General features: G+C 43.2%; 1 protein-coding gene across 1 annotated transcript; it reads left to right on the forward strand.

Moving 5' to 3' along the window:
• The first annotated feature begins 4,087 nt into the window (after positions 1-4,087).
• On the forward strand, positions 4,088-4,429 carry LOC145802506 (transcription termination factor MTEF1, chloroplastic-like). Its single transcript, XM_082895229.1, has one exon. It carries the CDS (start codon positions 4,088-4,090, stop codon positions 4,427-4,429), a length of 342 nt encoding a protein of 113 aa, XP_082751355.1.
• Positions 4,430-15,775: the final 11,346 nt, after the last annotated feature.

The following is a 15,775-nucleotide window of genomic DNA, read 5'->3' on the forward strand; positions in this document are numbered from 1 at the left end:
CTTTGCCAATTGGATATTGCCAAGCGAGAATTGATAACGGAACGAAGCGATGCCCGTATTCTCTGTTTTATCTCTGCCTCAAATCAATTGAACAAGAAATGATAATTCCACTGCAACTCCTTCCTCCCCAAACCCAAACCCAAACCCTAGCCCTTCTCCCCTCACTCAACCCTTCCCCAAAACCCCATCCCAAAACCCTCCTCCACTGCCTCACTCCTCTCCAAACTCCCTCTGTACTCACTCCCCACCTCACCTTCACCACCACCGCCACCGATCGGCCGCAACCAACCTCCGACTCTGGCCTCTGCTTCCGCGAGAAGCTCCTCTACCTCCAAACCCTCAAAGTCAATCCCTCCAAAGCCCTCCACAAGAACCCTAATTTCCGATCAGCCCCACTCGACTCCCTCAAATCAGTAGAGAAATGCCTCTACTTCATGGGCATCGACCGCTCTGCCTTGGGCCGCATCTTCGACATGTACCCCCAGCTCCTCAACTGCGATCCCTACTCTGATCTCTACCCTGTTTTCGACTTCCTATTGAACCACGTCAATATCCCTTTCCCCGATATCCGAATATCGATCATTCGCTGCCCCAGACTCTTAATTTGCAGTGTAGATCACCAATTGAGACCCGCATTACGTTTCCTAGAAAAATTGGGGTTTGTGGGGTGTTATAAAATCCCATGTTATAAATGATGTATTATTGATTTGTTTGTATTAATTACAAAGAGTAATGAACTCTCTCTTTATAGAGAGAAGAATGGTACATTGGATACCAAATGACCCACTACCACCGAAAGCATAAAGGAAAAGAGAAAGCTATACAATTAACAATTAACAGCCCCCCTCAAACTCAAGGAGGATAGGTACTAGCCAACTTGAGTTTGGAGAGAGTAACAAAACAGAAAAATAAGCTGACAATTAAAAATGGGATAGGAGACACTATATGGTCGTGTCGGACCGTTGTAGCAGACAGTTTACGGGGTCATGTCGGACCGTTGTAGCAGACACTGTGTGGTCGTGTCAGACCGATGTAGAAGACAGTTTATGGGGTCATGTCGGACCGTTGGAGAAGACAGTTTATGGGGTCATGTCGGACCGATGTAGAAGCTGACCGGAATCAATGTCGGGATAGTTTATGGGGTCATGTCGGACCGTTGTAGAAGACAGTTTATGGGGTCATGTCGGACCGATGTAGAAGCTGACCGGAATCAATGTCGGGACAGTTTATGGGGTCATGTCGGACCGTTGTAGAAGACAGTTTACGGGGTCATGTCGGACCGATGTAGCAGGACAGTTTACGGGGTCATGTCCGACCGTTGTAGAAGATTGTGGTGGTGCACCAAGGGGGCGACTTAGGGAGTGCGCCATGAGGTGGCTTGAACATGATACTGTGTATAACCCCCCCTCAAACTCAAATAGGTGTGAAGATAGAAACCTATTTGAGGTTGAAACAAAGGGATTGATAAAGCTGACTGGTGTAGAAGACACTGTATGAGTGTGTAGATAGGCTGCCCAAAAGATATACATGGATGTAGATATCGAGCCCTCAAAAGACGTGCCCTCAAAAGGTGTGCCCGCACCCTCAAAAGGCGTGTCATCAAAAGGCTTGCCCGAATGCATCAAAAGGCGTGCCATGAAAAGGCGTGCCAGTTTGTCGGCGAGAAGAGGCGCGCGATGCGCGTGGCTGCCTCGGCTATTTAACCAAGACAGAGCTGAGGCAGAGGCGAAGACAAACAATTGGCGAAAATCCTCTGAAAAACTCTTCGTTTTGCTGAGAAGATACTCTGTAACACTCTCTATAACACTCTGTTGCCCAGAAAAAATGGCTTCGTCTTCCCGCAGGCTGCTTACCCTCTTTCCCGACCTCAACGAGTCCACAGGAGAGAGAACTGGGGCGGTGTCCCGTGAACCTCAACCAAACACCACTGGGTTTGCTCCGTTGAACTTCCCGATGCAGTCAGTGGAGCAAAAAATGGCAGTGCAAACGGATGTGGAGGCTAATCAGTATACTTTGAAGGCATGTGTGGAGTCCATGACGGCGGTCACAAACCTGTCGCACCGGCTGCAGAGTAGGACAAATGAGGTGCAGCAGTTAAACTCCCAGCTGGCTCTGCTCCAACGCATGTATAAGGATGCGCGAGCAGAGATAAGCGTGCTAAGGGCAGAAAACAAGGAGCTGAAGCGGAAGGCCACCGTGATGTTCCGATTTGGAGGGCCGCCATATGCTGCAGTGGAGGAGCAGGGTGGAGTGATCGTGCCCAGTGGAGTGGGAAACACGGAGGCAACATCGGCAAGAGCCGCCCAGGACGGAGGCAAAAAGAAGAGACCTGCAGTAGAGTAGAGAAGAAAAATCCCACTGTGGATGTGGGTGTTTTGTTTTGGTTTGTGTTTTTGTGTTTTTTTTTGTTTTTTTTTTTGTGTGTTGTTGTAAAATGGTGATCGGGGTGAGCCCCAACATGAATAAAATGAGTGTGGTAGCAGTTCTTCTTCGTCTGTTTTTTTTTTTTTTTTTTTTTTTTTTTTAAAGTAAAATGGAAGATAAAATAAAATAAAAAAAAAGGTAAAATGGTGTGGTGGGAACGTGGTGTGGTTTGTTGAGTTCTACGAAAAAGCAAAAAAAAAAAAAAAAAAACAAAGAAAGTGGTGTACTCTCTGGCCCACGAAAAAGCAAAGAAAGAAAAATAATTAGAGAGTGGTATAGTGGGAACTTCTTTTTAGGGTTTCACATTTTGATGAGACTTGCCCCCTCCACGTTAGGCACACTAATCCTCACCGAAGAAATTTCTAGAGAGAGAGAGAGATGGCCATGATTGGCCAGGTTGCTGGACTGCCGTGAGTTGTTGATGCTGGGTGTGTGAGTTGATGGTCTCGGCTAAGGTTTTTGATGTGGAGCTGATGAGATACCAAAACATCGAGGAAGAGATGGTGCAACGCTGGCAGATCGCGATGGCGGGTGTATCGACTGTACCGGATCAGAGGCCATCGATGCCTGAGGTGGTCCGCATGAGGGTGAGACTGATGATGGGTTACGACGATCATCGGAACGAGACGAGACATGGCTGGCACTGAGTCCAAGTGAGGTCACTGCCGGTGTTGAAGAGGAGGGTGAGTCCGACGGTGACGATGAAGTTACCGGTGCCGATTGAGGCGCCGGAGTTTACTGGGAGAGTGGCCTTGGAGGAGTTCAGTATATTGTTTTGTGCTGAGTTGGAGCTAAGGCGAAAGTGAATTATGTTGACTCGGGATTGGTCTTCGGAGAGGATCTGAGTCACATTTGGGGCATGGGCTTTGTCTAGACTCAGGTGAGAGCATGGCCCGTGCTTGGGAGGTACTTTCAGTGTTGCCTTTTTGCCGGCTCTCGAAAGCCGAGGCTCGATCGAAGCTGTTGTAGCTGTAGAGATCGACGAAGGCTGTGGAGAGAGGGGTTGAAGTGTTGGCGCTGACGGAGGCGCCGGAGATTGATCGGAAAGTGTGGTCTCCTCCGAGTGGACTGTGGAGGAAGAAAGATGATTCGGGTCGGGTCTGACGTAGCAGAAGGAGTGACCCAGATCGTCGAGTGGGTCGGAAATGACGATGGACAAAGAACTCCATCATGGCCGGTGAAGCAGACGCTGATCTTCCCCACAGAAAATCGCAGTGTTTTTCTATGCCCTAGCTTCCTTCTGAAGAGAAAGAGAGCCAGAGCCCTCAGCCCATGTGTGTGTTGTGGTGTCTGTGTGTATGGCAGTGTGTGGATCAATATGTGATGCTTCTGCTAACTCCGAATCAAAACAGCGGGAGAGAAGGTATGTGTAGAGGTCCGGCGGGCGGCCAAGGTGAGACTGCCGCCCGCCGGTGAAGCAGAATGACTAGGTTGTTAACCTAGCTCTGATACCATGTTATAAATACCATGTTATAAATGATGTATTATTGATTTGTTTGTATTAATTACAAAGAGTAATGAACTCTCTCTTTATAGAGAGAAGAATGGTACATTGGATACCAAATGACCCACTACCACCGAAAGCATAAAGGAAAAGAGAAAGCTATACAATTAACAATTAACATGGGGAAACACGCATTAACTTGCCAGACCACACACGCTTATGACCAAGCTGAATTACTTGCAAGATTTGGGTTTTTCGTATGAGGAGGTGTTGATGATGGTGCTGAGGTCGCCGGGGTTGTTGACGTTTACTATTTCCAATAATTTTGGGCCGAAAGTGGAGTATTTCTTGAAGGAGATGAATGGGGATTTGGCAGGGCTAAAGAGGTTTCCGCAGTATTTTTCGTTTAGTTTGGAGGGGAAGATAAAGCCTCGGCACCAGCTCTTGGTGGAGGATGGGTTGTCTCTTCCGCTGCCGCAGATGTTGAAGGTCAGTGATGGGGAGTTCAATGCGCGGTTGATTGAGATGCAATTGCGATTAGTTGATGAGAGACAGTCATAGTAAGTTTCCTTGCAAGTTGCAACTTATATTAAGTATACTTTGCTTCGATAGTGAAAGTTCACGACTTATATGTGTTTGATGGTCAAATGTTCATTTTTTGTGCAATATAGCATCTTTATTTATTCATAAGAGACAATTATTTGATTCCCTCAATTGTTCTCTAGACATGAAGTGGAAGTTAGAAGCTGTAGTAAGAAACCTAGTTAACAAAATTAAATTGGTCATAATTTCCATTTTGCACTTGGTTAGAACTATCATAAATATCCAAACATGAGTTGGTGTTCCTGGCAAGCTTGAAATGAAATCAGTAAATTCTTTACCATTCAAGTAAAATTTAAATTCCTAGTGCTGATGGAAACCAGAACACTAATGATCAAGCATTACTGCTAAATTTGGGGGTGATAATGTAAGATAGTGGGACAGGAAAAAAGCCTTTGTTTATCAGTTATTCAGTCTTATAGTAAACCCTCTGTTTTGAGACTTTCAGAAGGTTTGAACCTGATTCTGCAATTTATTCAACGCTAATATTCATTTTGTTAAGAGGAAACTGCCATAGTGGATTGTCCTCAAGTTATGGACTTAAAATCATTTGCTTCTTTGATGCTTGAAATCTGGGCTTCAGTTATTAGGGAGTTGAATAATTGTGAGGGCATGTATTGGCAGTGATTGATGGGAGATATCATTTATGTAATCAAATGTTTAGAAGCTTAAAGCCCAATTCTATGGTTCTTGTTCAAATAATATTTGCACTCTGTTTTTGATGATAGGATAGCTAGAATTTCTATATGCATGTTTCCTCTCTCCAAAGAATAATTAATCTAAAAGTATCCACTATTTGTCACTCAAACTCCTATAGTCTGATCTAACTAGAATGGCCAATCTTTCCACATACCTGAACCTTCGTCAGTAATCAATTGTCACCATATTGGTCTCTTGTACTTGATAGATGTATGCATAATGTGGCCACTTTATGTAAGGGCCCTGTCATGGTTTTTGCCTGGAAAACAGAACACAATGTTGTTTATTCAAGCCTATAGCTTTTTCTAAATTTCAAGTAATGGTCCATCCTGCTCGCGCTGCACTCTTCCTTTTTGGGCAATCCTCAGCGGCATAAGCTAGCTAGCAAAGACTTAAACAGGGAGGAAGGTTCTGTTTGGTTCACTGATATACCTACTTGTATGAGCCGTCAACTTGTTGGCGATTGTTGAGGATGCAAGAAGGGTGTTTTATCCCAGATTTGCGTACTAAACTATGTCATTGGAGTTCCACTTACACAACAATGTTATCTCCTTGCACTCAGTTTTCTAAAATTCCACTCATCCAAAATTAAAAAACTATCATTTTATCTCATTACGCCCTCCATAATCCCACATATATATACTAGAGGTTGTGCACACTCGCATGGATGTGCTTAAAATTTTCATTGTGGGTTGAAATTGGTTGTTATAGATTGAATAGGTAGTTACAGAAAACTTGTACTTCAATTCTTAGTTACAGAAGGGTGATTTGGGAATAAAATAGTGTGACACAGAAGTGTCAATGCCAACTTAGCCCTTTACATATATAATAGAATAGATATATATATCCATTGCTAACCTTTTATTTTTCTTTAGTTGTAAAAATGGTTTATTTAGCATTTAATTAGTTTTGTAATTGATTGAAATTTATGTAAAAGTGGTTTGAGATATAATCCATCAAAATTTTAACTCCAAGGGGTTGGCTTGGTGGCAAGGGCTTGGGTCTTAGGGTGTGCTCCCTCCAAGGTTCAAGGATCGGAACCTCTTAGGTGCTAACAATTCTTTAAGGCCCATTGGATTGGGGGAAAACCATTGAATTAACCGCAATGCATTTGCAGGAAACTCCTTGTCGAGGGCCTGGGCACCCCTGGGAATTAGTTGGACTTTGATCCGGACATCCCGGTGCCAATAACCAAACCAAACCAAACCAAACGAAGCCTTAAGTCCCATCAAATGGGGTCAGCTACATGAATCCTTCTTCTCCACGCGGCCCTATCAAAAGCCATTTCATTAGTCAAATTAAGTAGATTCATATCTCTATTTATAACGCTAGTCAACGTTAATCTAGGCCTACCCCGTCCCCTAACACTTCCATTTACCGTTACAGCATCGCATCTCTTCACTACTGCCTCTGTTGGTCTCCGTTGAATATGACCAAACCATCTCAAACGATTCTCTCTCAACTTATCTTCTATCGGTGCTACTCCTACCCATTCCCGAATACACTCATTCCTAATCCTGTCCTGTCTAGTCTTACCACACATCCACCTTAGCATCCTCATCTCAGCCACACTCATCTTATCTACATGTTGTTTCTTAGTTGCCCAACACTCCGTCCCATACAACATAGCTGGTCTAATAGCCGTTCTATAAAACTTACCTTTTAGTTTAGTGGGTATTCGTTTATCGCACAATACCCCAGACGCACTTCTCCACTTACACCATCCCGCCTTAATCCTATGGGCCACATCTGCATCAATCTCTCCCGCTGTTGTGATAATCGACCCTAAATAACGAAAATGTTCACTCTTAGGCAGTTCTTGGTTCTCAATCTTCACTTCTCCTCTGTTTTCATTGTTACTGTTACTAAATTTACACTCCATGTACTCTGTTTTAGTTCTGCTTATCCGAAATCCTTTAGATTCAAGAGCTTTTCTCCAGATCTCCAACTTTGTGTTAACTCCTTCTCTAGTCTCATCCACTAACACAATATCGTCTGCAAAAAGCATACACCATGGCACGTCATCCTGAATATTTATCGTCAACTCGTCCATAACTAAAGCAAAAAGATAAGGACTTAAGGTAGATCCTTGGTGTAACCCTACAGTGATAGGAAATTCATTCGTTTCTCCAGCTGGCGATCTAATAATGGTCACCACCCCTTCATACATGTCCCTAATCACGTCAATGTAGCCTTTGGTCACCCCTTTCTTCTCTAACGCCCACCATATTATATCTCGGGGCACTCTGTCATATGCTTTCTCAAGGTCGATAAACACCATATGAATGTCTCTTTTCTTTTCTTTATACTTTTCTATTACTCTCCTCAAAAGATAGATCGCTTCCATTGTTGACCTACCAGGCATAAACCCAAATTGATTCTCTGACACCTCTGTTATGTCTCGCAATCGACGTTCTATCACCCTCTCCCACACTTTCATTATATGACACATTAGCTTGAAACCTTGTTCAAACTTCCAGTGCAAAATAAACGTAAAATTTTTAAACTTACATGGTCGATCAAATTTGAAATATTTGTATTTTTTCTGCTGAACAAAACTAATTTGTTCAACTTTTAGGCATTCAGCCAGAAAAGTCCAAACAAATTAAGTTTGTTCATTTGTAAAATTCTGAACCAAATTCGAATCAAGAAAGGAAACTTTTTGTAGGTGGCTGATGGTGGGTCTAAATCTGATGACTTAAATCTTAAATTTTTGGGGCTTAAATTTAGTGGAATAAAGAGACAATGAAACTCGAATTTAGTTAGGGAAGCAAAATTTGTAGACAGTTAAGTTTTTTTTTTTTTTTTTTTTTGAATTTAGGTCTCCTACTGTTGATGATCTAGCACCCTTGACTAGCACAATCTAGACTTTCCCAATCCACCACCTTGCGTGACCTAGTTCATCCCCCCAAACCAACACTGTGTACTAGAGAGAAAGAGAGATTCAGGGTAGAAGAAGAAAAATAAGATGGAAGAGGTGGGAGGTGACAACGATGAAGGGTAGGGGTTGAATTTAGGGAGTTGGGGAGGAGGATTGGCGACGAGGGACAGGCTAAAAGGGGGGTTGATGAAAGAGTGGAGTGATGGGGGGGGGGGGGAGATCGTGATGATCAAAGAGGTGGAAGGTGACGACAATGAAGGGTAGGTGTCAAATCTAGAGAGTGTGGAGGAGCATTGGGGAGGGGAGCATCGCGATGGTCAGAGGTGGCGACCGTGAGGGGGTGGCAGTGTCGAGGAGGTCACCGGTGGGAGCAGGGCTAGATGTTTGTGGTCGAGGATGGTGGTCGTGGCTGCTGGAGGTGATGATTGGGGGGTCGGGTAGAGTTGGAGTTTGTTAGGTTTGGAATGCAAGGATGATGGTTGTGATTGGTATTATGCTGATTGTGAAAAGATAAAATCATAAATTTAAATTTTTGTACATGGTGTAACAAGAAATAGAGTGTAATGAGAAATTTTGTTGTGCAAGTAGAATTACGAAAAGCATCCCTATGCTATTAATGTTATGTATTTGAAGTTTCAGTTTTAGCCCCCCAAAAGCATCAAGTTGCCCTCACCCTACATTGAAGTCCAATGTAGAAAACATTAGGCATTAACATCCCTGGTCTGGCTATAGGATATAGATCATAATGGGGCCCAAACATCTAGAGGTGGTACTGTGATGCTCCACTTGACTTTTGCATCCCATCTGTTTGAAACTGATTTTGCCTTTTGCTACTTTTATGGAACAATAAATACCCCACTGTATGTAAGACATTGTTGACTCACTTCTCTATTACCTGAGGTAGTCTTTAATGGAATTGTAATACATTGTATAAGTGTATCAGATCCAAGTTGCAATTGCATACTATTTATGCCCAAGGCTTTTAGATTCTCAGTGTCAACACAGTTGATTTAAGCCCTAGCTAGTAGGATGCTAAAAAAGAAATGCAAAAACTTGTGAGCTTTATTATAATTGTTTAAATTCAATTAGGGTTGAATTATAATAATAAAAAGTTTAAATTTTCCCAGGTCATTATAAATTTGTAGTTATGTTTCTAAATTATTCAAATCCATGTATATTTGTTCATTCTTTCTAAAGACATGTAGAAGAAAATTCTGGTTTTGGAATGTTTTTACAGAAGTAGGCTTCAGCAATTGACAAAGTCTTTAAAAAAAAAATAAAAAAAAAATTATTATTTTCCCAGATCACTTTTGGATAAAGAAAAATTTTAGTGGTCAATGGTGCTTATTATCATTTTACCTTTGGATCGAGTAACAAAACTTACTAAATTTTAGTGGATGTCATTTTGTGAGATACTATGGTGTTTTTCAACTCATTTGAAAAAATAAACTATAAAAAAATCTCACATTTCAAAGTACTTCGATTAAGCTAGTATTTGACAAAATTGAAAATTAAAAATTAAAAATTAAAAATCAAGTATTGAAAATTTAATGTTAAATTTTTTTAATTTAAAAAGGAGTAAATTGGTGATAAATCCAAATTAAGAAGGGTATAAAGCATTAGGTTCAGTGAATATTTTTTGTTGGTGAGGAGTCGACCCTTTGTGAAATAGTTTGGTGAGAAGTCTTTTTGTTTGTTTTGAAGGATATTTTGTTTTTAATTTTATCTCGTAATTTATCTGTCGACTTTTTTTTAATATGCCGACTTTCTTCTTCTTCTTTTTTAAATTATTGTTCAAATTATTTTCTATATGTTTAAATTTTTTTTGACTATTTCAAATTTATATTTGTCTGTTGAATTTTTTTCTTGATCTGTTCACTTTTTTTCCCTATCTATTCAAATTCTGTGGGTTTCTCTTTGTTCTTATCTGTTGAAATGTTTTAATTCTTGTTCTATTTTTTATTTGTACAAATTTCTTTGTTCAATTTTTTTATCTAAGATCGGTTCAAATTCAACATAGATCTATTCAAATTCGCACACAGATTTTATTTGTTTGTTCTATATGTTCAACAACAACAACAAAAAATAAATAAGTAAATAAATAAAGAAAAAAAAAACCAAAAACAAAAACTCTAATCACACCTGTACGGGGAGGAAATAATTCTCCTCGTATAATCCTGTTGACCAAGTCCACGCTCCTCCGTACGACGTCGCTTTGTCACCTGAAAACACAAACGTGAGCTAGCCGGCGGGTGTGTGCCGGAAACCTCTCCGATGCCTAAGTCAGAAAACTTGACAAATAGACAAAGCTCTAAGTTCTCAGAAAGATTGTGTTCAATTACCTCCTCCAAGGTGTTGCTTGTGAGCTTTTATAAGTTTCGTACGGCACAATCCTAGTAGGACTTGTACTTCTCCATGCAGAGTCCTCCTAGGATTCATTCTCCTAAGGATAATGCTTATCCTTTTGCACCCTCCCCCACTGCTTAAACCAAGTGGGATGGTTTTTTATATGACCGAACTTCCACGTGACCGAAGTAAAATTGGCTATACCGAGCCACAGAGGGCCGAACTATACTTAGCTCGGTCTGCTCCTCCAATTGATTACTTCGGCTGCCCTGTTTGACCTTGATGTGCTTAGTTCAAACTCCCAAGTAGCAAGTTCTGACCGTCCCAACCGCTGTATGTCGCGACCGGACTAATTCTGAAACCGGTCTTCCCAGAACGTACTGCGGCCGGACTATCTCTGAGACCGGCCTAACTCCGAGTTGTCTCCGGACCGGAGTGGCTTTACTCTTCCTTGGACCGGAGTAATCTCACCTCCTCGGGCCGAAGTAACTTTGTCTCCTTAAGGCCGGAGTAACCTTGCCCCTAGGCCGAAGTAGCCATTACGGCCTTTTTACTTAGTCCTTCGCGTTTTGGGCCTCGAAGCCAAACTCGGAGCTCGGCCCAATTTTTCCCAAAAATTACCCTCTCAATTGCCCCTTAATTCCATCTGTGCAACAAGATTGGGATTACCAGTCTACTGGCCGAGCTAGAGTTTCATTAGGCTTTTTCAGCCGATCTAAGAACCCTTTAGCCTCTCTAGCCGATCTAACTTTACCTCGGATATCACTATGTCCGGTCAAAAACGTCTCTTCAATCACAGCGACTGTAACGCTTCTCATTCCAATGACACGTGGCAGGCTCTGATTGGTTAAGGACGGCTGTCACGCCGTCTTCGTGCTTTGTGATCTTGAAACGGTTCCCGCCCAAATTTTGGGCTTTCTAACAAAAGTAATTCCCGAGGCTAGGGTCTCTACACTTTTGCTATTCCTTCGTCTTCTCTCTCTGTTCTCTTGCTGCTCGAGTTCTGAGCTTACTGTGTTCGTGCTTCTGTTGCTGCTACTGCTCCATCTTCAGCTTCTTCTTCTTCAATCTGGTAAGCAGGTCTACCCTTCTCGCTTTTGTTACTTGTTTTTCCATCTGTTTTTGCTTTGTATGCTTTTTGCAAACATTTTTCTTCATTTGTCTGCTTTGCTCTTCGTACTTTGATGAAGAAACCATAGAACCCAAGAGTATATGTCATATACCCTAGAGAAAAACTCGATTTCGATCCAGAATCACATCCCAACCGAACTAGGATACTGTTTGTGTTGTGTATGTAGATAGATTTCAGAGAACAACCGGACTAGGACTCAAAGGAATAGCAGTAGTTTCTTCTCAACCACTGTAGCCAAGATAAACTCACCGGAAAAACGTGCACGTACCGAACTAGGTACTTCGGTCAATAACCGAGCTAAGGCTTTCGGGGCCCAGCCGGCTTTCTTAGTTCTTAAACCGAACTCAGAAAGCCGCCCCTAGGGGCTTCGACCGAAGTAATTTTCCTCAAACTGCAACCGATTTAGGCCTTGGGACTAAACCAGCTTTCTGAATTTTTTAGACCGAACTCAGAAAGCTGCCCCTAGACGTTAAAACCGGTCTAACCTGCTCAAAACCGAGTTAACAAACCTTCTGATGAACCGAGGTAGAACCAGCCCACTGAGCCGAAGTAGGATTTGTATATCTTGCTTATAATTTGTAGCGCGGTCCAACGATCTGTGCTTAACCCCTTTGTTTTCTACTTTGCAGACTTAGGTTGCCCAGGCACTCCCGCGTGTGCTCAACCGAGCTACTGAGCCTAGTTTTGGTACCGAAATAATTTATTCATAAATTATACAATAAATGGGTAAGTATAGATATTTAGTCGAAACCCCTGGTGGCCTGGCCGAATTTAGGCAAGATTACCAGATTCCTGATGATGTCCATCTGGCGCTGGCCAAAAAAGATGCTACCCCCTGGAACAATGAAGGCTTTGTGCCTTTTACCCTTCAATCCATAATAGAGACCGGACTACGGTTTCCTGTCCAACCGCTAATCTGTGAATTTCTTAGACAGACTAGGTTATGTCCCACCCAACTATCCACCAATACGTACCGTATTATCATGGGGATAGCCGCATTAAACCACCAAACCGGACTGAATCTTGGTCTAGCCGAGATCTTTCATCAATACTCTATCGGCTCAAAGAATGCTGGGTGGGTCTACTACCTTAGAATTCGCCGCCGCCGAGAGAAGATAATCAAGCACACTCCGGACAAAGATCTTAACGATGACGATTTCTTTTGGGTCTCTGGGAACTTTGAGGATTTTCAAGCTCAAATTCCTGGCCGACCTATAAATTGGAAAATGGGGGAGCCTGGTAATTTTACTTCGGTCTTCTGCTTTGTAAGTTATCTCGGTTGTTTAGTCTGTTAGCCGAACTAACACTTCTCTCTTTTTTGCAGATTTTGCCCATCTCCATTCCCTGTATAGCTATCCTAACCTCGGAGTCTTGCGAGCCGCTTTTCGGGTTAAAGAAAGGGATTGGGCCAAGCTTCTAAATTTCGAACCGACGTACCGATACAGCGGTCGACGAAAAGCAAAGGTGACTGACTTCCTTCTCGAAGAGGCACCGGAACCGGACCCAACTCTGCCCGAGATAAGACTTGTCCCTTTATCCGCAGAAGAAGAGATGGCGAAAAGGAGTAGAGTCAGGGCCCTTCTCACCGAAACAGCTAGGCCCGAAGTGGCGCCTTCCAGCCAACCGCAGCCTGCTGTTGTCGCCCTTCCTTCCCAACAGCCATCCTCTTCCCGCCGAACCAAACGTGCCCGAACTTCCGAACCCGAACGGGTTTTGATTGATGAAGAAACTCCTATTCAGCCGAGCTTGCCACCGAGCCCCCAACCGGAGTCTTCCGACCGAACCATCGGCTGCTGGGCACCGAAATTAACCTTCAACGACCGAGACATTCTAGACACAGACTCGGTCGTTGCTGAGAAAGACCACCTGTTGGCCATCAACCTGGCCAAGAGCGTGTGTCTGCCCAAAGACATGGAACATCACCAAAAACAGTTAACCACCGAGCTGAAGTCCATCCGGTCAGCCACTAAATCAATGATTCTGGTAAGTAACTTCGGTTGCTTTTCTGTTTATGTTTATCGTTCTTTTTAACTCTTTCTTCGGTTAAAGGGAAGTTGTTTGCTTTGTCAGGCTATCCAGAAAAATCAAATCACCCATAGGAAGGTGCTGGAGCTGAGGAAAGTGACAAGGCAAGCTGCGGCAGAGGCGGAGGCGAAATCGGCCGAACTAGAGGAGGCCAGAAAGGAAATGGCCGAACTCCGAGGTGAGGTCGGTCGTCTGACCGGAATGGTTAGTTCGGCCGAGGCCGAAAAGCAAAAGACTGCCATCGTGCTGAAGGACAAGTACTTGCGCGAGTTGCTAAAACTTGAAAGAAAGAAGGATGCCGAAATAAAAGAGAAGGTGAAGGAAGCCGACAAACAAGGCTTCAAGAGGGCAGAGGATGCTTACGCCCAACAATGTGACGCTGCAAAGGAGCTGTTCTTCAAATGCGGCTGGAGGGCGGCAGTGGAGAAGCTCGGTCAAGATCAACAGACCGAGGTCTTCAACCCTCCAGATTATTTTATACCGAAGTCCCTGGCGGAGTACGCGGCTGCTCTGCAACAACAGTTTTTGGAAGGCTCTGACTCTGATGATGCCTCTGATGAAGATACTCCGGCCGAAAATGTGGACCAGCCAGTTCGGTCGGTGCCCACTGCTGAAGACCTAACTGTTGATCCTCCCAGTGGAACCGTAGCCGAAGTGGCTCACCCTAGTGTGAATGAGCTCCCTCCTGAGACCGGTCTTCAAGTTGATGCCGATGCGGTTTTCGACGCTGAAATTGATGAACTTTTCTCTTGACTTTTTTACTTTTTCTCCTTTGTAACCGAACTAAGCCCCCTTGTATTGACTTCTCTTTGAATGAAAATTTTACTTCTTTTATTCCGGTTATTGTGTGTATGCTTGCGTTTGTAATGTCTTCTATTACTCCAAGTGTTATTTCGGTTTTTGGTTGGTTAAACTATACTTACCAGCCAACCACTCCTTAGCCGACATAATTACTTCGGCTGAGGAGTATTAAGTGTTTGGTTTAATCCAGCCAACCACTCTTCAGCCTTACACTTACTTCGGCTGAAGAGAAACAAGAGTTGGTTTATTCCAGCCAACCACTCTTCAGCCTTATACTTACTTCGGCTGAAGAGTAACAAGTGTTGGTTTATTCCAGCCAACCACTCTTCAGCCATACACTTACTTCGGCTGAAGAGTAACAAGAGTTGGTTTATTCCAGCCAACCACCCTTCAGCCATACACTTACTTCGGCTGAAGAGTAACAAGAGTTGGTTTATTCCAGCCAACCACCCTTCAGCCTTACACTTACTTCGGCTGAAGAGTAACAAGTGTTGGTTTATTCCAGCCAACCACTCTTTAGCCATACACTTACTTCGGCTGAAGAGTAACAAGTGTTGGTTTATTCCAGCCAACCACTCTTCAGCCATACACTTACTTCGGCTGAAGAGTAACAAGAGTTGGTTTATTCCAGCCAACCACTCTTCAGCCATACACTTACTTCGGCTGAAGAGTAACAAGAGTTGGTTTATTCCAGCCAACCACTCTTTAGCCATACACTTACTTCGGCTGAAGAGTAACAAGAGTTGGTTTATTCCAGCCATCCACCCTTCAGCCTTACACTTACTTCGGCTGAAGAGTAACAAGAGTTGGTTTATTCCAGCCAACCACCCTTCAGCCTTACACTTACTTCGGCTGAAGAGTAACAAGTGTTGGTTTATTCCAGCCAACCACTCTTCAGCCATACACTTACTTCGGCTGAAGAGTAACAAGAGTTGGTTTATTCCAGCCAACCATTCTTCAGCCTCACACTAACTTCGGCTGAAGAGTAACAAGTGTTGGTTTATTCCAGCCAACCTTTGAAGTTAGTTTTTCCAGCTAACTTATAATAAAGTTTGGTTATTCCGACCAAACGTCCTGCAGCCTGGATCCTTATCCTGGGCTTAGGAGGGGTGTTGGTTTATTCCAGCCAACCTCTAAGTTAGTTTTTCCAGCTAACTTAGAATAAAGTTTGGTTATTCCGACCAAACGTCCTGCAGCCTGGATCCTTATCCTGGGCTTAGGAGGGGTGTTGGTTTATTCCAGCCAACCTCTAAGTTAGTTTTTCCAGCTAACTTAGAATAAAGTTTGGTTATTCCGACCAAACGTCCTGCAGCCTGGATCCTTATCCTGGGCTTAGGAGGGGTGTTGGTTTATTCCAGCCAACCTCTAAGTTAGTTTTTCCAGCCAACTTAGAATAAAATGCTTACTATGTACCTAATCTTCA

This window comes from Camellia sinensis, chromosome 11 (genome assembly GCF_055761805.1).
Source record: "Camellia sinensis isolate YWXY chromosome 11, ASM5576180v1, whole genome shotgun sequence".
NCBI lineage: Eukaryota > Viridiplantae > Streptophyta > Magnoliopsida > Ericales > Theaceae > Camellia > Camellia sinensis.

Excerpts from the sequence above, each read along its gene's own strand:
- LOC145802506 (XM_082895229.1), top strand. The coding sequence starts at position 4,088 with ATGACCAAGCTGAATTACTTGCAAGATTTGGGTTTTTCGTATGAGGAG.